This window comes from Alosa alosa, chromosome 1 (genome assembly GCF_017589495.1).
Source record: "Alosa alosa isolate M-15738 ecotype Scorff River chromosome 1, AALO_Geno_1.1, whole genome shotgun sequence".
In the NCBI taxonomy this organism is placed as follows: Eukaryota; Metazoa; Chordata; class Actinopteri; order Clupeiformes; family Clupeidae; genus Alosa; species Alosa alosa.
The window spans coordinates 4,548,863-4,571,467 of record NC_063189.1 but is presented as its reverse complement, the minus strand read 5'-3'; the positions used below and the strand labels follow the sequence as shown (position 1 = coordinate 4,571,467).

Below are 22,605 nucleotides of genomic sequence, written 5' to 3'. Positions count from 1 at the left end.
ACTATGTGAAAAACACTAAAAAAAAAGTTACTACTTGATGAATAATTGGTAATTAGGCAACAATGGTTAATGTTTATCAATCAGCTAATGTGAGAACAGCTGTGTTCAACGACATTCACAGCTTTTCAGTGATGGCCTTTGCTGAAGCATCAGCTCTGGTCTGAAGTATAAGTATAAGTATAAATACTCTTTTGATCCCGTGAGGGAAATTTGGTCTCTGCATTTATCCCAATCTGTGAATTAGTGAAACACACTCAGCATAGGTACCCACTAATCACGGCGCAGTAAGCTGCCTGCAACAACAGCGGCGCTCAGGGAGCAGTGAGGGGTTAGGTGCCTTGCTCAAGGGCACTTCAGCCGTGCCTACTGATCGGGGTTTGAACCGGCAACCCTCCGGTCGCAAGTCCGAAGCGCTAACCAGTAGGCCACGGCTGCCCTGAAGCACAGGTGTGAAGTCGTACGCAAGTAAAGATGAGCAAGGTTACCTGTGCAAGTTCACATAAGGACACCGACAAAGGCAACAATGTCCTTTTGTATCCAAGCCAATTAACAGAAAAAATGTCAGATATCTCAATGAACCACAAGGACATCAATAGATGGTAAGGTGTTGAGTGTGTTTGAATTCCCTTCCTTGTAGCATCCTTTTCTGCATTGCACAGTGGGGAGAAGTTCACCTTGTTTAATTAAATAACAATTATATTTCCTTATTAGCTGCATACTTGAGGTTGGAGATATTAAGGCAAGTGAAGTTTCTCACATACTGGAAGTTCAAGATATACAGCCTTATGATTTTCTTATTCAGTTCTACACTGGACTTGAATTACGAAATTCGGCACAGATACACAATTATGATTTTGGCCTATTGATTATAATGTGGTTAATTGTAAGTATAAGTATATTTTAATCTCTGCATGTATCCCAATCCGTGAATTAGTGAAACACTCAGCACACAGTGAGGTGAAGCACACACTAATCCTCAAACTAATCTGCAGTGAGCTGCCTGCAACAACAGCAGCGCTTGGGTAGCAATGAGGGGTCGGGGTTCGAATCGGCAACCCTCCGGTTACAAGTCCGAAGCGCTAACCAGTATAGCCTAGGCCACGGCTGCCGAATTGAAAGCTCTGTCGGTCAGATTCAATATCAAAATGTTTTACTTTGGCCTTTTATGGGGTATGTATTGGCAGACAGCCCTGGTAACTTACCGTTGTCGTTGACACACCTGCTCGCTTGACTGCCACTGCAAAGTAGCCTACCTGTGCATTGGCATTCTCCATGCGTGTAGCCTGCGTGTCAGATAACCCTGACGTTTCTTGTATTGTCGTGCTGGCTGTCGGAATGATCAGCAGTACAAATAAGTTCGCTAAAATATTGGTGGGGACAATTTTGTCATCTTAAAATTTTGATTAGGACTAGTCCTTAGCGTCCCACCCTAAATCTACGCCCATGCTGGGTTCACAATTTACTAAACTGAGCGCACAATCTAATAAATTGAAACCCCAATTTAGTAAAACAAGAGCACTATGTAGTAAAACAAGCACATCATTTTCTAAATTGTGCATACAACTGAGCACACAAACGTTCTTATCAAAATGGCAGACAGCATTTTCCGACAAGTACTCAGTGATTGTTTTTCAGATATTATGTTTTTATTGCTAATAATCAAATGGTTTCCTAAATATGAGGGTCTTAACTTTAACATAACATTATTCAATGTCCTTAGACAGCGGGTCTTATTAGGCTACCTCTTGTTTTTAACCAATTTCCATGTTGCTGAAGACCGAGGGCTGAGTGAGGCAGGGAGGTGTTTTCTTTTAATTGCTCAAGGGTAGTCAGTGTTAAAGTTTCACAAACATTCAGTACACGTACGCAAAAAGAAAAACTTCTGACTTAAATCCTGTCCTTTATATTGATTATAGATAATGTTGTACAGATCGGCAGACTACTGAGTGAACAGCACTTACTCCTCCTCTGTCAACATCAAAACCACACCTCCTCATGCCATGACACTAATATGAATTCCCCAGGAACTATATGATACTCGGTTGTGTATATAAAGGCACCACACCACTACTCTTGAGTCAGAAGGTGGAAGGACACCCCTGCACACATATGTAAGGTAAGGTAGGCTACCAAAGCTGCTGGAACCTTATTTGAATTATTATTGTGATTACTCACACAGCATTGGTTGTGGGAATGATGGCAGAGCCCTCCCCTGCGATAATGAGTGACAGGTCTTCGCTGGTGAGAATGCTACTCTAGTAGGCCTGCTGCAAGGGCAGGAGATGAATACATAAATTAATAAACAAAAGACAAAGCAAATATAGCTCAGTAATGGAATACACTACAGATTGATGCAGTATTTTGATGCAGTATCTTCATTTCTTAAATGAATCTGTATGAAGACTCATTTACAAAGAAGAGAAGCAATTTAGAATTGTACAATGAAATGTTACATTTAGTTAAAATGTTGACAATGAATGGTTTTCACTTATTTATTATGTCACAGGAACTTCTAATCTCATCTGACAAGTTGTGAGGAGATGAAAAATGGCTGACGGCGAGCCCCCGTATCAAGAGGACTTACTGGCAGGACCTCTTCCCTTTCTTGACACCTATCACAGGTAATATTATGGATGTATATTTGGTGCAAAACGCTTTCTGAACTCTCACTGTGACTGAGATATGTGGAGTCAAACTTATGAAGATATACTTGGTGCAAAAGTGGCGAGCACATTTAACTGCAGATTTTGCATGCGCACACTAAAGTCACAAATCTGTAACTAAATTTGAGGTCGTACATATTTTTTTTATACCTTGTAAACACAAAATAGGGGCTACGAGTTCACAAATCCTTGTTGCAGATACACAAATCCTATCCTGCGCATCACGATTTCCAAGAGTCATGCATGCAACACTTTTGCTACAATCGTTGCAGCGCAGTTGGTGCAAAAGACATTCACACACCTGTGTATGGAAAAAAAAATGTGTGGGGAGAGACAAGTACAAGTAAACACTTACGCCAACACAAAATCCTCATTACAAGTACGCAAATCTAGCAACGTTTTTAACAGGCTACGCAATAGAGGCTTAGACAACTATGACCCACGTTTTGGTTTCGTAAATTAATTTGCCCTACTTCTTAACTGCAATGTAATCAATTGACTGCTTGCCAGGTTATTTTTTTTCTGTACAATAAACAAATACATCTGCTTTATGCCGCAGAATTACGCACTTGGCCAGCCTAGAACGGGCACATTTTGGAGGGAACAGAGAATACGCATGCAAGAATCTGTAGGCTATTTGTGGCGGGTTACCAGCAAACAATGTTTAATGCATTAACTCAAGACGTCAAACGTTTTCTAAACAATAAAAACAGAAAGGATGCAGCAGGCAGCAAATGTAGAAGAGTCATTTCCAGTGAAAGAACAAAATGCTGAATGAAGCCCAAAGCTATGGAGGCATATCTGGCAAGTTGTTATTTTATGAAGACGTAAATGGTTACGCTATAGGCCTAGTCAAGTTTGCAAGAAGAGACATGTAAGGCCCGTCTTTTGCCCAAACCTTATGCATTTCTAAAGAATGCCTTTTGCAGTCAATTTACATGTGTGGATGCCTGTGTTTGATCTGTATTGTCTTAGCTGGCCATGGCCAAAGATCCCCAACACCCGCTCATGCATAAAGTGACCATTTGCTCCTTGTTCTGACCCCTCTACTGAGAGATAACTCAGTCCTGGGCCTTCTTGATGTCTTGGTGAAATAGGCCAACCTCATTATCATACAGTATTGCTCTGTAAATATGTGTTGTGAATAATACATTCATGTTAGGTCTTGAATTAATACTTGTAATGTGGGCAACAGTCTGATTATGGTTTTGATACAATTGAATTAATCTGTGCATAGTTGTAGATTAAGAATTAAACTGCAGCATAAAGTTATGATATCCACCTGGGCCACACCCATCCACCTCAGACAACAAAGGCTCTGATGAGTCGGGGGTGGCCCAAGTGAATGATAAAAGTGGAGGCTCTGGTCCTCCGGGGCTCTTCTGCTTTCTGCCTTCTGTCTTCTTTCCCATCTTGGGGCTTCTTTTCCCATCTTCTCTTCTTTTCCACCTTGGACCTCTTCTCTGGGTCTCTCTCTTTTCCCCCTCTCTCTCTCTCTGTCTCCCTTTGTCTTTCTTTCTCTCTCTCTCTCTCTCTCTCTCTCTCTCTCTCTCTCTCTCTCTCTCTCTCTCTCCCCTTTCTCTATCTCTGGGTTTGTATTGTTTTATCTGGTGTATCTGTTATCTTTAACTTGTCAAGTTTACCTCTGTGAATTGGTTAAGTTCCCTTTGTTACCATTTGCTACTTTGTTACAGTAGACCATGTGAGTTTACTTGGACATTCAACTGAAGTGATATTGGTTACATTTACCTTTAAGACTTAATGCCTATTAAATGGTTCATTTGCCTACCAATCGGATAACTTCAATTCTCGTAGTGTGCCATGCCATTCTCCTCCATAGCTGATAAACTAGTTACTTGGTAATTGATTGGTGATACAAATTATTAATCAAATGGAGTCAGATTAACGAGTATGTAATAATATCATTGCCATTTAACTCTTCACCCTATTTGTCCACACAAGCTCTTTCAAGTGAGGATATAGCTCGACGTCTATATGTTTCCGAGGCTTTATAGATATACCTCTTCTGAAAGGCTTCTTACAGACATAAGGTGTGAGCATGCCACACTATCCACAGCTGTGGTAGCGGGGGCAGGAGGATTACTGTTAGCGTAGGCTTTATATAAAATTCTTCAACAGAAGGCCTGCCTCGAATGCAGGCTTGCTCAAAATAAAGGCCTGTGGTTTGCGCAGCCTACAGTAAGTAGGCTAAATAACAGACCCGCCACAATGTGCTGTATGATGATTTTTTATGAGCAAGAGGTTTTTGGTGCCCTACGCGCACTGCATGTTCTTAAATTATAATGATCATCAGTAATATTCGACCATTATTTTGTGTAAATGGGCTATGCATTGGGTTAGGCACCAGGGGCCATATTCACAAAGCCTTTTATCTTACCACTAGGAGTACTCCTAAATAGCAATAAAAGATTTTAGCTAGGAGTTTCTCTTATTAAGTTATTCACAAAGCCTCTCAGACCTACTCTTAGTAAGGAAAAATGACAACTCCTAAACTAAGAGTGAGTCTTCGTTGCTATGGATGACGTTATTACTCATGCACGAGCTTGACTGAAGTGACCACCTTGATTGGCTGATGATTGTAACGCGGGAATGATTCCAAACGTGACAGGTCTGAGAATGCGTGCGCTACACAAGGACGGAAGATGATGAATAACTGAATAAAAAGGCCTAGCCTAAACGAATCAAGAGTAAGGCAAAGCAAATAGCCTAGTAGCCTAATGAAACATACGGATTGATGTAGTATCTTTGTAACATTATTAAATGAATCTGTTACTATGCCTATGCCTACGTTTGCAAAGAGGAGAACATTTTAATTTGATTCACAATAACGTTACATTTAATTTACATGATGACAATGAGTAGCCTAGTTTTGGTTGTTGTTGGTGGCGTTATTGCATGTTAGTTATGCCTACAATGCAAAATTGCTTCCTCACGATTGGAAGCTCCTGTAGCATATAGGATTTCAAAACATGGCGAAATGCCACAAAAACCGGTTTGTGAATAGGTCTGTGAGTTAGGAGTCCTCTCGACTTCTTTTAAGCTGTCACAGAGGTGGAAAGGTGTGATTTGTTGGGGGCAGGGCCGGATTAACAATTCATAGACCCCTGGGCACAAATGTCTGATGGCCCCCCTGCCCCCCAGCCAACGTGAATCGGGCGGTCAGTTAATAGGCCTATATCGTGAAGATTTTTCTTGCCATCTGAGCTAAGAGCTCATCTGTGAGGCCAAGCCTCACCAAGTAGCCTGTTTGTTTACAACTAACATTACATTTAATTAAACTGCTTATAGGCTATGCCGAAAGGATTTTGAATATTAGTGTCAGGTGAATTAGGAAATGTTCTCAAAGTAGCCTTATGGCTGAAAGCTGCTTGGGATCCCCCCCTGTCAAGCAATATAACCATACAAACGCGCGGCCTGCACTCATTGTTTCAAAAGGAGTAATTTCGGCTTTGTCGGAACTGGCATTGTAGGCTTCGGGAAGAAGTTTTTTTCACATACAAGGCATTTCAGGCCACAGATATAACCTAGGGGACACAATGAAAATAAATGAACACTTCCCTCAATGTCAACACTATTTCTTTCCATTGATGTGCGACTTTAGAGTTGACAAACTCCGGTGATATACAAATTCCTTGCTGCAGACATTGCAGAGGACTTTATTTTAATCAACACTTTATTTTTGTCGACACCATCAGGCCGTTTTTTAAAAGTAATGTTCCAATCAATGATCTAGGCAGCACATTTTCTTCTCACTCCTTCATTTTACAGTAATGGTTACTAACTAGAACGGCTCGGGGTCAAAGGTCATACGGAATCGATTAATCTGCGGTATTTTTTTTAATCAGTTATTTTTTCTCAAATTAATTAATCGAAATTAATCAGTTATTTTGACAGCCCTAATTCGAATAGGGTGTTTATTTTAGAGGGAAAATTCGAACGTCATTTTTGAGCAATTTTGACAGCATGACAACAGATGTCTCAAAGCCCATTAGATTAACGTGAGCCTGTGGTTTAGATTTGTAAGACAAATATTTGGTTAGACTAGGCTAGCTAACTTTACACTGACACAACGTAACAATGCTCTGAAGTCACATGAAATCCAAAACTTTTTGATCACCAAGTTGAAATTTCCAGCTCAACCACAAATAATTTTGATTCTTTTTAATATCATCCAATAACTAATTCAATGTTGATTTAGGCCTATAGGCCTAACTCGGCCTACTTAGCAACACCATTGAACACCACTTAAAAGTTCAACGAAGAGTTGCCATTGCTGTTGCTGTGCTGAAGAGATGTGGACGGCATGGCAGGGCATGCCCAATGAAAATAAATTAACGCAACGCAACACAGACTCCGCTTCTCTCGCGTCAGTCACTGAAATGAACGCAACATACCTGTCGCATCCTCACGCTCCCTACCCGGTGCTCCTCCGACTCTACGGCTAGCCCAAGCATTGGTTTTTGGTAAAGTTTAGGTTTTATTTTAGTTGATGGTTGACGTTAATCCAAAACAAACATAGTCCATAACTGGCGGCCACATGAGGAGACAAACACGCCTCGGGTCCCGCTGAGCCTTGCAACCTAATTGCTGCCAAAACGATTTTCAAAGGTAAGGACAGGTGTTCCATTGACCAATTAGCCACAGGTAGCGATATCACTAAAGCCCCGCCTGTAAGTCAGTGCTATCTCTATCCTGTGAACCTAACCTATTCTAACCTAATAACGGCAAGATAATCAAACTGTTTTGTCTTGTCAATTCTGTAAGTACAGTATGTGCCACTTTAGCCGTGGCCTACTGGTTAGCACTCTGGACTTGTAACCGGAGGATTGCCGGTTCGAGCCCCTGACCAGTGGGCCACGGCTGAAGTGCCCTTGAGCAAGGCACCTAACCCCTCACTGCTCCCCGAGTGCCACTGTTGTAGCAGGCAGCTCACTGCGTCGGAATTAGTGTGTGCTTCACCTCACTGTGTGTTCACTGTCTACTGAGTGTGTTTCACTAATTCACGTATTGGGATAAATGCAGAGACCAAATTTCCCTCACGGGATCAAAAGAGTATATATACTTATACTTATACATACTTACTTAAGATACACGACTCACCAAATAAATTATGAGCTTTAGTGTGTATAATAATCTGTTGAATTAAACGCCTCTCATATTCATCAATAAATAACATCTGTTTTGTTTCAACAAATTTCTTACAGAAAAACATTTTCTAAAAGACATTTCTCGGAACATTCAAGAGTAAGAAGATGCTTACGTCCTCCACTTCTGCAGAATTCTCCAGGTGTGTGTGTGTGTGTGTGTGTGTGTGTGTGTGTGTATATCCGCCTTCTTATGTACTTAAAATTTCATTGTTTTGTATTTCCGCAAACTATGATCAGTTCCTCCACCTGGGTTGCTACGGTTTTCCTCGGTTCAGACGGACTCTCTGATATTGGAGTGGTCCCCACCCCGCAGTGCTAGGCCCTACAGATACAGAGTCAACTGGACCGGAGGCCAAGAACAGCAGAGTGCTGTGGTGGTGGATTTGGGTCTGGAGGTGACGGGGCTTCAGCCAGGAGAGAAGTACTACTTCACTGTTGCCACCCTCAGAGAAGATGGCTGCCAGAGCACATGCGTGGAGGCATCAGTAATAACAGGTGAGATGCGGCATTATTAAGAATACTGGCACATTGCTCCTCCCTTAAGAAAGAAATCTTTATACACACCAACAGGTGACATTTCGAGTCAACATGCGCTTCATGAGACATTGGACCGACGCACAAGGAATCAAAACAATGTTAATCAGAGTGGCTAAATCATTAGGCTTTAATGCCATCATACTGCTTACTCAAAGAAGAAAAAGGCTGAAAACAGTACAACCCACAGAGCATAGACTGTATTGACAAAATGGAGCCAAAATATGTAGCAGTGTAGTCCTAATCCGCTAATCCGAGATATAAATATAACTACACTATCTATCTATCTATCTATCTATCTATCTATCTATCAAAAATGAGGCAATATGTAAATCAGTGGCTGTAATACATTTGTCAATTATCAAATTGATATTATTAAGGTACTATATTGTTCTTTGAGGGCTAAACCAGGGGTCTGTTCTACAGAAACTCTTAAGCAAATTCACAAAGTTCTTAAACCTCAGAATCATGCAATTTTGTTCTCATACTGAATCCCATTTTCCCATCCCAAGTTTACAGGGTGTGCCAACTGATCTTAATTAGCAAAGGTAAACACCCTGTCAGTCCCCATAAAAGGGCATGATACTGCAGGGCCCTGTGCACACAAATGGAGGCTGAGGGACCAGCTTTTATTTCTATCATATAGTATACACTACATGGCTCCATTTTACAACAACCTTTTTTATCTCTTCAGCAATTCCAATCCCAGAGCATCTAACGGGAAACTCCATCACTGCATCATCTCCTAGCCTCAGCTGGCTGCTGACTCCAGACAGCTTCCTGGTCTCTTACCAGAGTGAAGGGAATGACCCAGAGTCCATTTCTACTGAGCCCTGCAGTGCACACATCACAGGCCTGAAACCAGGAACTGAGCTCACTATTAGAGTCAAAACTGAGCTTCAGAGTGATCAGATAAAGACAGGTGAGATATGAAGTCTGTGTTTATCAGATAAATTAAAATGAAAAATAAGAAAATAGAAAATGTAATAAGTCTTCTGAAATTTGGTCAGACGCTAGTGAGTGTTTATTGAGGTGTATGTGGGGGGGAGGTGGTAATGTCTGTATTTCAGCCTGTGCAGACGAGTGTTTCGAGTTGTTGATGTCATCAACGTGTTCCATCTATATGGCTACTGAGTTGTTATCAAAGGGTTGGCAAGGTCAGCAAAACTGTTGGGTGATGGAGAGACAGGTGATAGTTTTCACTTAAGACTTTGGCCTCAATCCAACTGAGTTCTGCGCTATAAGGTCTTAAATATTCCAAAAAAGGTTAAAATTGTCTAAAGTTCATCCCAACTGAAAAGCATGTCTTTATGAGGTGTTTAAACTGCATATTCTGTTAGACACAAAATAGTCCTTGAGCCAGAGGGGTCGGTCGGTACCATCTGAGGGGTATACGTTAATAGTGATCTGAGGGGTATACGTTAATAGTGATCTGAGGGGTAGCCTACTAGCTACCCCACTGAGGGGTACGTTAATAGTGATCTGAGGGGTATACGTTAATAGTGATCTGAGGGGTATACGTTAATAGTGATCTGAGGGGTATACTGTAACGATCTCACCCTCAGACAAGATTTACCTTTGGCCAGGACGGCCATTTATTGGAACCGGAAGACTCAGACTCAGTCAGACAACTACATAGGGCAACACAGGGGTAGTCTCAGCCGCACATGCAACACACAACAAGGGTTCACCACACACATCAACACGGGGATAAACACATGAGGTACAACCAAAGAGACTAACACGCTAACAAATACACAACATGCTAAACGTAACTACAACTATTATAATTGACATTACACCTTATATCATTCACTCGCACTGCATTCTGGGAGACACTCATTCAACGTTAGACACGTACATCCACCGACGCTACAATACGTTAATAGTGATCTGAGGGGTATACGTTAATAGTGATTTTTGGCAACGTATACCACCCTAGAGTTAGAAAATAAGTGATAGCATTGCATTGGTAGTAGCTTTTTGTGTGCTATCACCCTGTATATGTCTATTATACACTTACCGGTGAATAGCCTAAAAATCTTAACTAATAGATGTCCCCACAAAACTTTCACAGCTGATTATTATGGCCGCGGTGCAGCACACATACAGGTTTAGTCAGAGTTTTTTTTCTTCAACGATTCCCAGGACACTGAAAGACCAGGCTGCACGAAACTTGGTGGGCATGTAGCCCCGCAAGGATGACACGGAACAAATTGTTTTTCCTGTTGATCCGTCGCCCCCCTTCTGGACCATACCCCCCGAAAGGAGGGTAGGCCGGACACAGTTTTCTGTGAATATCTCGAGTGTCACGGTCGGGTCTAGAACCTGGGCCGTCGGAGTGGCAAACTGACTCACCTGACAAACCCACTAGGCCAGCGGTCCCCAACCACTGGGCCGCGGCCCGGTTCCTAACCGGGCCGTAGTCTACCACATGAGTTTAAAAAAAATGCATGCAAACTAAATTAAATTTAATTTGCAATAATGTCACGTTTTTACATGACATAGGCCTATATGCAGTTGTTTGATTGCACGCATGTTTGCATTTTGCAAGGTCTATTTTCTTACGTTTGTCTGTCCCGCCTTCAACTACATATTGCCTTCAGCGCTGCGCAGCCTCAGGTTAGCTCACTTCACCTTTATAGCGAACGGTAGTGTCACACGAAGTTAGCTAAACTAGAATGAGCAACAAAAAACAAGCATCTTTAGCAGGTCACTGGCCAGAGTGTTTGAGTTGCGAGAGCCGCTGCAGAGATTTCTTACAGAAAAAAAGTCACCGTTAGCTGCACATTTTAGTGATGAGGACTGGGTGTCAAAACTCGCTTACCTGTGTGACATATTCGGGTTGCTTAATGACCTCAACCTGTCACTCCAGGGGAGAATGACGACTGTCTTTAAACTGGCAGATAAAGTCGCTGAATTTAAAGCCAAGCTTGATTTGTGGGGACGACGAGTGGACCAGGGTGTATTTGATATGTTCCAAACAGTAGTGGGGGTTTTGGGAGAGACTGAGGCAGGGCCCTTTCTCTCGCAGCTGGTGCGCGATCACCTTGTTGTGCTTTCAAATGAGTTTGAGCGTTACTTCCCATCCTCCAAAGATCCACGGCAAACCAATGAGTGGGTCCGCAACCCATTTGTCAATATTGAATAGTCCTAACTTGTCAGTGCAGGAGGAAGAGCAGTTGATCGAAATTGCAAATGACGGTGGTCTTAAGAGTGTGTATAAGGAAACTTCTCTGGCGGGTTTTTGGATCAAAACCAAAGCAGAATATCCCGAGATAGCCGTAAAAGCGCTGAAAACGTTGCTACAATTTCCCTCCATGTATCTATGCGAGGCCGGGTTTTCGGCAATGACTGCAACTAAGACCAAATTGCGCAATCGACTGGACATTTCAAACACACTGAGGGTCACTGTTTTTCATCACCCCCAGATGGAACCTTCTTGTTGCAGGGAAACAAGCACAGGGCCACTGATTATATTCGTAATGTACGTTTAGTTCCCATGTTTGTTCCCATCTTTTGTTAAGCATGTTCACACTTATAGATGTAGCTTCAAGTTGTTCAATATTCATAGTTCATATTGTTCAATTTTCACTTCTTCAAGTTCACGTTTTTCACATGTTTAAGAGATCGTTACCTTCACTGTTCATACATAACTGGAGCTAGTTCTTTTCAAGTAATGCGCATGCACAACACATATGGAACATGGAAACCCCGACCCCACCTTGGTTCAGGGGGGGTATGAGAGCGTGAAATCAAAACGAGTGAAGAACAGTGCCCACCAGGCTTGACGGGGGTTCAGGCGTTTGGCTTGTTGGAGGTATTCTAGGTTCTTGTGGTCGGTCCATACCAAGAATGGATGCTGGGCCCCCTCTAGCCAGTGTCTCCATTCTTCTAGGGCACGCTTAACTGCCAATAGCTCTCTATCTCCAACATCATACCTGGTCTCGGTATCAGTCAAACGGTGGGAAATGAAAGCACAAGGATGCAGCTTTCCATCCGATGAGCGTTGAGACAGGACAGCACCTATCCCAACATCTGATGCGTCCACCTCAACAATGAATGGCAATGTTGGATCGGGCAGCGTCAGAATGGGGGCAGAGGAAAAGCTTTGCTTCAGCTCCTTGAATGCCTTATCTGCCTCCTGAGTCCAAAAAAATGGCACATTGTTTTTCTTAGTCAGCCTGGTAATGGGAGCAGCCACAGAACTGAAATTTCGGACAAATTTGTGATAGAAATTTGCAAACCCCAGAAATATTTGGATCTCCTTGACAGACCTAGGAGTAGCCCAGTTACTCACTGTTCGTGTCTTCTTAGGATCCATTTCAACACTGCCTTCCCTGATGATGAATCCAAGGAAGGAGACCTCAGTGGTGTGGAATTCACACTTCTCTGGTTTAACAAAGAGAGAATTCTTGAGCAACCTCTGGAGAACCTGACGCACATGATGGTGATGCTCGTGTAGGGACTTATTAGGGAGAATATTAAAATATCGTCCAGGTACACAAACACAAATTGCTTAATCATGTCCCTAAAAAACATTATTGATGAGGGCCTGGAAGACTGCAGGGGCGTTGGTTAGTCCAAAGGGCATCACTTGGTACTCATAATGACCAGATGGGGTGTCAAACTCAGTCTTCCATTCGTCTCCTTGGCAGATTCTGACAAGATGATACACATTGCGCAGATCCAGTTTTGAGAAGATGGTGGCTCCCTGAAGTAGGTCAAAAGCAGTAGACATCAGAGGCAGAGGGTAGCGATTACGAACGGTGATCTTGTTGAGACCCCGGTAGTCAATACATGGGCATACACCTCCATCTTTTTTACCCACAAAGAAGAACCCTGCCCCTAGAAGAAGTAGAGGGGCGAATAAAACCAGAGGCCAGGGCATCCTTGATGTAGGCATCCATTGCTTTACGCTCAGGTAATGAAAGAGAGAAGATAAGGCCGCGTGGAGGGCGGTGCCAGGCAGGAGTTCAATGGCGCAGTCATAAGGCCTATGGAGTGGAAGAGTAGATGCTCTTTTCTTGCTGAACACCTCTTTCAAGTCCAGATACTCAGCGGGGACATGGGATAACTCGGAGGGATCTATAGACTGAAAGGAAGGGCTTGCAAAGAGGCATGTAGCGTGACACGTAGGACCCCATTCAAGGATAACACCTCGACTCCAATCTATGTGAGGATTGTGGCGGTTTAACCAAGGGAAACCTAAGACCACTGGGAATTCAGGGGAGCTTATTAGATGCAACGCTATCTCTTCTTGGTGATTCTCAATCATGAGACGCACAGAGGATGTAACAGAAGTCACCACCCCTGGACCAAGAGGTTGGCCATCTAAGGCGGTGACAGAGAGAGGGACATCAAGAGGGACTTGAGGAACGTTGAGTCTGTCATGGCTAAATCTTCTGTCACGGTCGGGTCTAGAACCCGGGCCGTCGGAGTGGCAAACTGACTTTTAACCCACTAGGCCACTGAGACTAATGACTCAAGTGCAGAGCAGACAAAGTAAGATTAACTGAGTTTATTTCAGGTTTTAGACACAAAAGCTCAGAAGATCCGAAAAAGTCAAAAACAGTCCAAAAAGTTAAATCCAAAAACAACAAATCCAATAGGAGAATCCAAAAGAGATACCTTAAACAGTCTGAGTCAACACAGAGGTAAAGAATCCACAGGGCAAAAACTTCCACAAATTTCCACAAAGGCTTAGAGCTTGAGACACACAGGGTTTCACGAAGACTTAGCAAAGACACAGACAAAGAGCAGGGTTTAAATACACTGACACAATGAGGAAATGAGACATGTGACCAGAGACAATGAGGAACAGGTTAATTGAATAACAAGAGGATTGGGTAACAAGTGACTAGCTAGGGACAGAACTCTTGTTTTTGCCATCTAGCGGCCAAAATAGTTAATTGAGAACTGTAGGGCATAGGAGGACCATCATTTTTTTTAGTATGTTTGTCTCAAGAGGCCATGTCAACCCATCCCATAACCACTCATTTGATGTATAGCGCCACTTAGTTAAAAATTAAAAAGCAAAAATGAGATGTTGTAATCGGAGGTACAGTATATCTGGCTGACAGGGTCAAAACTGCACAAAATTAGAGATGTAGGATCATTCTGGCACCCTCTGAATGCATGCCAAGTTTCGTGGAATTCTGTTCATGGGGGACCGTACAATTAATTAATATATGTGTACATTTATATGTACACTATGCAGGCACACACACACACACACACACACACACGTAAACACACACATAAATATACATGCACACACATGCAAAGTAAACAAGTGAAAGTAAACAAACATTTCTTAGAAACACCTTCTGTCTTACCCATCAATTCTAGGTACAATTTTAGTTATCACAGGCTTATGTTGGCAAGAGCCCAGGTTTAATAATGTTTTAGTGATAAATTATGATATAACTTTCCAGTAAATCACTTGTTCTGGTAATAGTTGTTCACACCCATTCATAATGGCTTTATTCCATTTACCTACCTGGTAACATCTGCAGGAACAATTGCATCTTTTTAAATACTGGGTCCTTTTTGCTGATGTTTTTAGAACTTACTCAATATGAAAGCAGACACTGTACTGTAAAATGAAGCCATATTTTTTCCATGGTCTTATCTGGGTTTTACCATATCATTTTAAAGAGAATTTTCCTATCAAAATGAAAAAAAAATCAACTCTCACTTGACTAATATTTCTTCTCCCAATAGAGACAACTTCCATAGCTGCCAAGTCATGGGTGATATATTGGTGGACTTTGTTGATGTCATGGTTCACATGGTTGATATGCGACACACCACTATGTAAGTATTTTGATGGTTAAAGATGTTATTCTGCTGTTTTTAATTTGACCAATAATTTCAAAGTTATCAAGGTTTACTTAGGCCCATTCTCATGTCTCATCTTTACCTCTACAAAGTTACAGAGGAGATGAAACACTTCCTCAATGAATATGACTATAGTAAAGTAACCTCATCGCCCCCTACTGGTTGCATTCCTAAAGCTTAGCGAAATGAAATGGATTCTCCATAGCTCTTTTTCCCCCTTTTTTAAAACTACATCTCGGCCCACATCGGTAAGTTAGTGGAATTGTGATAAAGAACTACAGTTGCATGTGACGTCACCGATTTGGGCACTTCAGCTCCAACTGATCAAAAGGGCAATTTGCTTGACTGGTTTAACATTTGTGTAATGATGGAGAATGATATAAACAGTGTGGTGGTGATTTCCTTTATATTAGGGTAACTTGTGCTGTGCTTCTACTCACACAAAGAGCTGATGTCAAGTAACGATCATTTGGATATGTTGTAAAATATCGAAAAAGTTGTGGGATGTGTACATAGCAAACTGCATGTCTATTTTGTCCCCCATCCTGGTTTCATTCATCCGGACTAGGATATACGAACGGACATAGGCACGTTCCACTTTTGTTGATATAATTCCTGAACAGTTTTATTGAGAGCTGAAAATGCAATGGTAGAAGATTAAGGCTATTTGGCAGAAGACAGATGTAGGTTGCTAGTGACAAAATATTAGCTTTCAGTGTGGTACGATCTCTCTGTATATTACGTTTAATTCAAGTGTTTCAATCATCCTGCTCTCCCTTATGGTTGGCTAGTGGTGTCTCATTTCCAAGGGGAATATTTTCAACCCTATGTCTTGCCACTCGGTTTCGAGATAGGGGAAGGGGTAAGACAGAGAAATGGGTGTTCATGAGATCGGCTCGGAAAACAAATACAGGAAATTTATAAATAAGTTATTAAAACAGTTTACTATGGTTTAGCAAGCGGAAATGTCTCGGGTGAGTGTTTCTATCTTAATTGAATGATAAATTAGTGAAAAATGTAATGATAAATTACCTTGCCTATTTGTAATGAGAGTGAAATTCACCTCTTTTGTTGTTACAAGGGAGGCCGCAGTGGTTGCAGAATATCATAGTGACGTCAAGTCGGATACCTTGAGGCACAAGACTTCCACACGAGTCTCCGAGCAAAAAATCCGGTTCGACTTTGCGTTCAAGTCATTTTTCCTCTATCGGATGTCAGAATTTCTGAATATCCGATGTGGCATGAAGGCCCTATAAGTGTCAAGGCTAACAAGGCTAATAAATAAACCATGCTATGGTGAATAGTCAAAGGGTAAAGTCACGTGACTTCTAGTTGTGGTCCATTTATGAAAAAAAGGCAAATTAGGATCTAGAATTTTTACAGTTATTCGATTATTACTGTAGCCTGACGCGTGATACTCATATTCTAGTCAGAATATGAGTCTGATATTGTTCCATTGGGACGTAATTATGGGGCGTGTTTCAACCGATACAGGGGGGGAATTCCTCTGCACTCAATTGGATAGACCTTAACTAATCAAAGCAACGAAATAGCTTACCGTGAGCTGTAGGAAGAACACACGAACCATCCTTCTTCTCCACAAATGCCTTAACGTTGTTTTCTGGTCTTTTGTAAAAGTTATTGTGCTGTCAATATCTCCTACAACCCGATGGCAAAATCTAAGACAACTAAATACGTAGTAGGGTAGGCTGTTATAAAAAATGGATATTTCCCCTCTTTCGTTTTTAAAAATAACTCTGTTGAACACCGATGCTACAAACATGTTATAAACAGCTGGGGACTGGTGTCGCAAACCCCTCAAGCAAACAGGTGGCCAGTCAGATATTACAAACAAACGAGAGAACAACATGTCACAATTGAAACATGCTTTTGAAAGTGAAACCAGAGTTTTCCCACACATCAACTTTGGCCAAAGTTTTCAGAAATAATCGTTTTCGATGATGAAACCTTATGGAAATAATATGCATTTTTCCATATGGGGTCTTAGAAGCCATCTATCTCCTTTGTGCGTTTTTGTCGCAAACAAAATTAACCTAAGCGTGCTCAGATGACGTGATAGACAAGGCACTGTTGTTCACCTGTCCATCATCGTAAAGCCCAATTTGATAATAAGTACTAAATAAGGTCTACTCTCTTATTCTCTAGTAATAGTATTGACGATGTAGTAATTCCTAGCTAAGGTCTTCTCTATAGCTTGAATGTTATTCCTCGCTGCAAGTCCCTTAGGATGAAAGTGTCTACTAAATGAATACATGTAAATGTCAATAAATAGTCTAACCACAGTTTTCCAGAAAGAGATGACAGCAATACAATATCCCCCCCCACAGGTAATGGACTTCCTGAACTGCTGTCTGCTCTGGGCCTGAGAGACCTTCATGGAGGGAAGCTCACACTCAGCTCCGTCCTGGAGATCAACAGGAACACAGTGTCTGATGAGCCAGCACAGAGTCTGGAGCAGCTGCCATGGAACTTCTTGAAGAGGCTCATGAAGTCCAATTTAAATGCCAGAAATATAAATTATGCAGATGCTCATTCAGAACATGCGAAGAACCTTAATTCTGCTGAACCTACTGGTAACTATATTGCCATGAATCCTCTAGATTTGATCACAGCTCTATTCTATTGTTCAGATCCTTTCCTCCAGCAGGAAATGGTCTCCAAAATGTCCATGTGCCAGTTTGCTGTTCCACTGTTGCTTCCAAACTGTGACACACAGCAGTGCACTCTGATGTTGTGGGCCATGAGGGACCTGGTGAAAAAGTACAAACCTCATTCAGGAGACAAGGCATTTGTAGAGGGCATGGTTGTAGAAATGGACATCCCCATGGTGTCTTTTATTAGACTAGGAAAGAGCAGTTTGCCCAAATCTCAGATTCTGAACAAGTTGATCAGTAATCCTCATCAGCACAATGACACGTTTGTCCACCGTGACATGGACTGTGGTAATGTGCCCAGGAGAGTTTCAGATGGTCTGGTTGAAGTCAGCTGGTATCTGCCATGTGGGAACCCAAACATTGACATGTTCACTCAGCCAATGGCCATTGCCAATCTGAGAGGAGACGCCAGGTTGTTTAAGAGCCAGATGTCCTTCCTGTGTCAGACCTCAGCTGCAGTGTTCATCTTCAGTGATGACCTGGATGGAGACCTCAGCACTCTGACCAACACAGAGAGCAAAGCAGAACTGTTCTTACTCACCAACTCTCAGAGGGAGAACTTCAACATGGCGACACTCAAGGACGCGTGCAGACGACTCAACATCAACGTCAAAAATAGGATCATCAAGAACAGGCAGAATGATGTCGATTTGGCGAAGAGTTTACGTGTCCATGTGAGGGGCCTCATTGAAAAGAACCCTTATAAACTCAAAGTGGAGAGCATGGTTGGTGTTGCTCACGATGTAGGCATTCAAGTGGACGAGGACTCTACTGAGTGCAGGAATGGCAGACTTCATGCTGAAGGAATCACTAAAGCTATCGAGGATGTTGTGACATTCAAGAAGAAACAGTTACCTTTGCATGGGGACATCTGGAAGGAAATCAGCCAGTTGGAGAAAGAGAGATGCAGAATGAGAAATGCAGGGACAGACACCGAGCACTACCTGAGTCAACTGAAGAGCAAAGAAAAGGCACTGAGGGAGAAGCAGCTTCAGTTCAATATATCAGATGCTATGGTCAAATTTACTGCTGGAATCTCACAATCAGGAAAAGAACATCTGTACTTCCTGAAGTGGCTGAAGATGCTGCTGGACACCCTTTGCAGGCGTGAGCTGTCCACACTGAGACAGCAGTGCAAAGAGTGCAGTGGAAACACACCACAGGACAAGGAGCTGATCGCTCACTTAAAAGAGCAAATCTCAAACTGCTCTTTGGGTCTTGAGCACTTCTTCCGTGAGCTGGGCCAGCTTTATGAGTGTGCTCGCTCCCTTCCAGAAAACAACCCAGACCGGAACAAATACCAGCACCTACCTGCTCTGTGTGCCCAGATGTTGCTGGATGGGTTTCCAATTGAGCTGGTGGATGGAGACGCATCAAACATCCCAATGAAGTGGATATCAGCGGTCCTGACTCAGCTCCATCAGCTGGTGGACTCCAAGAGTAGGATCCTGGTGTTGACTGTGCTGGGGGTGCAGGGCACCGGGAAGTCCACCCTCCTCAACACCATGTTTGGGGTGCAGTTTGCAGTCAGCAGTGAAAGATGCACCAGAGGAGCCTTCATGCTGCTGATTAAAGTCTCTGAGGAATTCAGATCTGAGCTGGATTGTGACTTTGTCATAGTCATCGACACAGAGGGCTTGAAATCACCTGCAAGCTATGAACACAACAACGAGTTAGCAACACTGGTCATAGGGCTCAGTGACATCACAATCATTAATGTTGCCATGGAGAACTTCACAGAGATGAAGGACATTCTGCAGATTGTGGTCCATGCCTCTCTTAAGATGAAGGAGGTTGGGAAGAAGCCCAGATGTGTGTTTGTGCATAAGAACATGTCAGACATGTCTGCTCATGACAGCAACATGAGAGACGAGAGGGAGATGGTGAAGCAGCTGGATAAGATGACTCAAAAGGTAGCCAAAATGGAGAAGAGGGAAGCCAACACAAAGTTCTCTGATATAATGGAATATGACCCTGATGAACACAACTACTACATCCCTGGACTTTGGCATGGAACTCCCCCAATGGCCCCAGTGAGCACTGGCTACAGTGAAGCTGTGTATGAACTCAAGAGGAGTTTGATTAACTCTGTGAAAATGTCGGATGACATCAAGAGCAATGATGCAACAGAATTCCTGAAGTGGACAGAAGGTTTGTGGAATGCTGTGAAGTTTGAGAACTTTATCTTCAATTTCAGGAACAGTTTGATGGCAGAGGCATATTCAGATTTATGCACTCAGTACAACACCTGGGAGTGGTCATTTCAGAATGTGATGAACAACTGGCTTAAAACTAAGGAAACGGAATTATCCAATTTTGGAGTGACCGAACAGAATGTCCAGGGAGATGGTTTACGTGGCATACTCAAAGAGATGTTAGATGAGGGATTGAATAAGTTGGATGAAGAGGAAAAGAAGATCCTTGCAAACCTTGAAAAATACTTTGAGAAAAAGGACCGCAAAGTCTGTTTGGTAAAGAAATACAAACAGGATTTCTGGTCAGATGCCAATTCTCTCAGACAACAGACAGAAAGCGTCATCACACAGTCCTTAGAGAAGGCTGTTGAAATAATAGAGGGAACGGAGGTGTTGAATAAAGTGAAGGAAGCACAGGTGAAAGCAATAGAGAGGAACATCAAGGAGCTGCAAAATAAAAAGTTATGCGATGATGAACTGGCCGTAGAATTTGAGAAGATGTGGGAAGGAATAACATCAGAGCTGTCTAAAGTTAGCCTGCCAAAGAGAGATGCTTATCAGGATGTGCTCAATCAACTCAAGTCTAATCTACGTTCAAAGAGTGGAGATGTCGACAAAATGCTCAGCACAATCAACCTGAAGTCTAGTGAACAGGAGGAATTCATTGTTAAATCTGATTGGTTTTCTAACTGGGAAAGTTGGGCAAAGAGAGGGTTTGGTGCCATTAGAGATATGGATAAAACACAGTTCATTGCTAAAATACAAGATGTCTGTGACAGTATCATCAACAGCTGTGAAGAACGGATATCAGATTTCATAGACACCATGAACAGAAACAACGCAGATTACAATGAGACATACATCAAAAAGATCCTCAAGAATATTGATGACCAAACGGTAGACAAAATTACTGATGAATGTGGACTCTATCTGAAGCATCATGTCGGTGTCCGAACAGCAGAGAACTTCCAGACAGCACACAAGGAATTCAATGTCCGCAATGACCCGCAGAAACGTCTGACAGAGTTTAAACTCACAATCAAGGTGAAATTAGAATCATTCAGTGATGAAGATCATTGCAAGAAGAAAGCTACAGAATTCATAGAGACATTTGTGAAGGTAGCAGTCCAGGACTACGTGTCTAAAGAGCTTGGGCAGGCAATTGAAAAAGAAATTAAGGAGGGAGATAGAGGAACTGACTTCAACACACAGGCTAATTTCCAGTTTGCCCTTTTAAAACACCTGCTTGAAAGCGACACATTTGAGAAGTACAAGGATTATACATCATCACATGAAACATTTGTGAAAGACTGGATTAAGCAACAAATCATTGAAAAATCCACCGCACAAGCAAACATGACTGTGCTGGAGAAACACCTACTCTCTAAAATTTTACAGAATATCAAAAACACAATCACCAACTGTTCAAAGTCTGAAGACTTAAGTGTGTTTATACAACAATTTTGTGATTCTCTGAAAAATAAACTGATCTTTCAAAAAGATGCTTTGCAGATCTTTATGATCCTCAACAATGCAAAACCAGACCAGTTTGCCACCAACCTAATAGACCTCATCAAGGACATGGAAGAATCCCTAACTCAGGAGTATGACAACAAAACAGGCATCGAGCACATCACTGAGAGAATTGATCAGTTGCCCACGAAGCCCCATGAGCTGCTCTTCACTACCCTGTGTGGATGTGGACACCATTGTCCCTTCTGCCACACACCCTGTGAGGCAAAAGGTGCGGGCCACAGAGAACACTTCTCCAGTCTGCATCGTCCCAGCGCATTCGGAGAGTATCGAGACAGCACAACCCGAAAATTAATTACCGATATATGCACAACTTTGGTGAAAAGTGACATGTCATTTAAAAATTTGAAAACAAATAATGTGTTTCATCCCTATAAGGATTACCGACATTTCTACCTTGAGTGGCAGATAGCAGCAGATTCCAGTCTTGAGGCCTCAGACTACTGGAAGTATGTGCTGATGAGGTTTAATGATAAATTTGCAGAAGCTTATAATGCAAAACCTGCAGATATTCCAAGTGACTGGAAAACACTTACACCAGAGGATGCACTGAAAAGCCTTGAAAAGGCATTCAACAAAAACTAACCAGCAAACAGCTTGGAGGATAAGCGTTATATCATAGTGGAAATGATGTGTGTCTCACATCAGAAGACACCATATATCAGGAATAATCACACATGAGAAATTATGTGATTTAAATTCAAACTATGGGCGAATTAAGTCAGAATTGGGGAAATTATATTCGATATGATTGTTAAATCAAACAAGTGGTGTAAATGGGTGGAAAAATGGCATAGGTGCGATTATGTATTCACCAAACTGGGTGAACATGGCGAAGGAACTGCTTTGCAAAAATAAGCACAGCAGAGTAGATTAAACTAATGTCATTATATAGGGTTTATTATTATATATTATAGAGTTTGTTGTTACATAGGGTTTTTATTTTCCCTGGAGATTCTAATATGTTGAAATCATTATCAGAAATGTTTTTGTT

At 42.1% G+C, this 22,605-nt stretch overlaps 1 protein-coding gene across 1 annotated transcript; it reads left to right on the top strand.

Moving 5' to 3' along the window:
* Positions 1 to 2,547: 2,547 nt before the first annotated feature.
* Positions 2,548 to 22,196, top strand: LOC125301564 (interferon-induced very large GTPase 1-like). The gene is made up of 4 exons (XM_048254148.1): positions 2,548 to 2,621; positions 8,145 to 8,326; positions 9,060 to 9,287; positions 17,557 to 22,196. Exons 1-4 carry the CDS (start codon positions 2,548 to 2,550, stop codon positions 22,194 to 22,196), a joined length of 5,124 nt encoding a protein of 1,707 aa, XP_048110105.1.
* Positions 22,197 to 22,605: the final 409 nt, after the last annotated feature.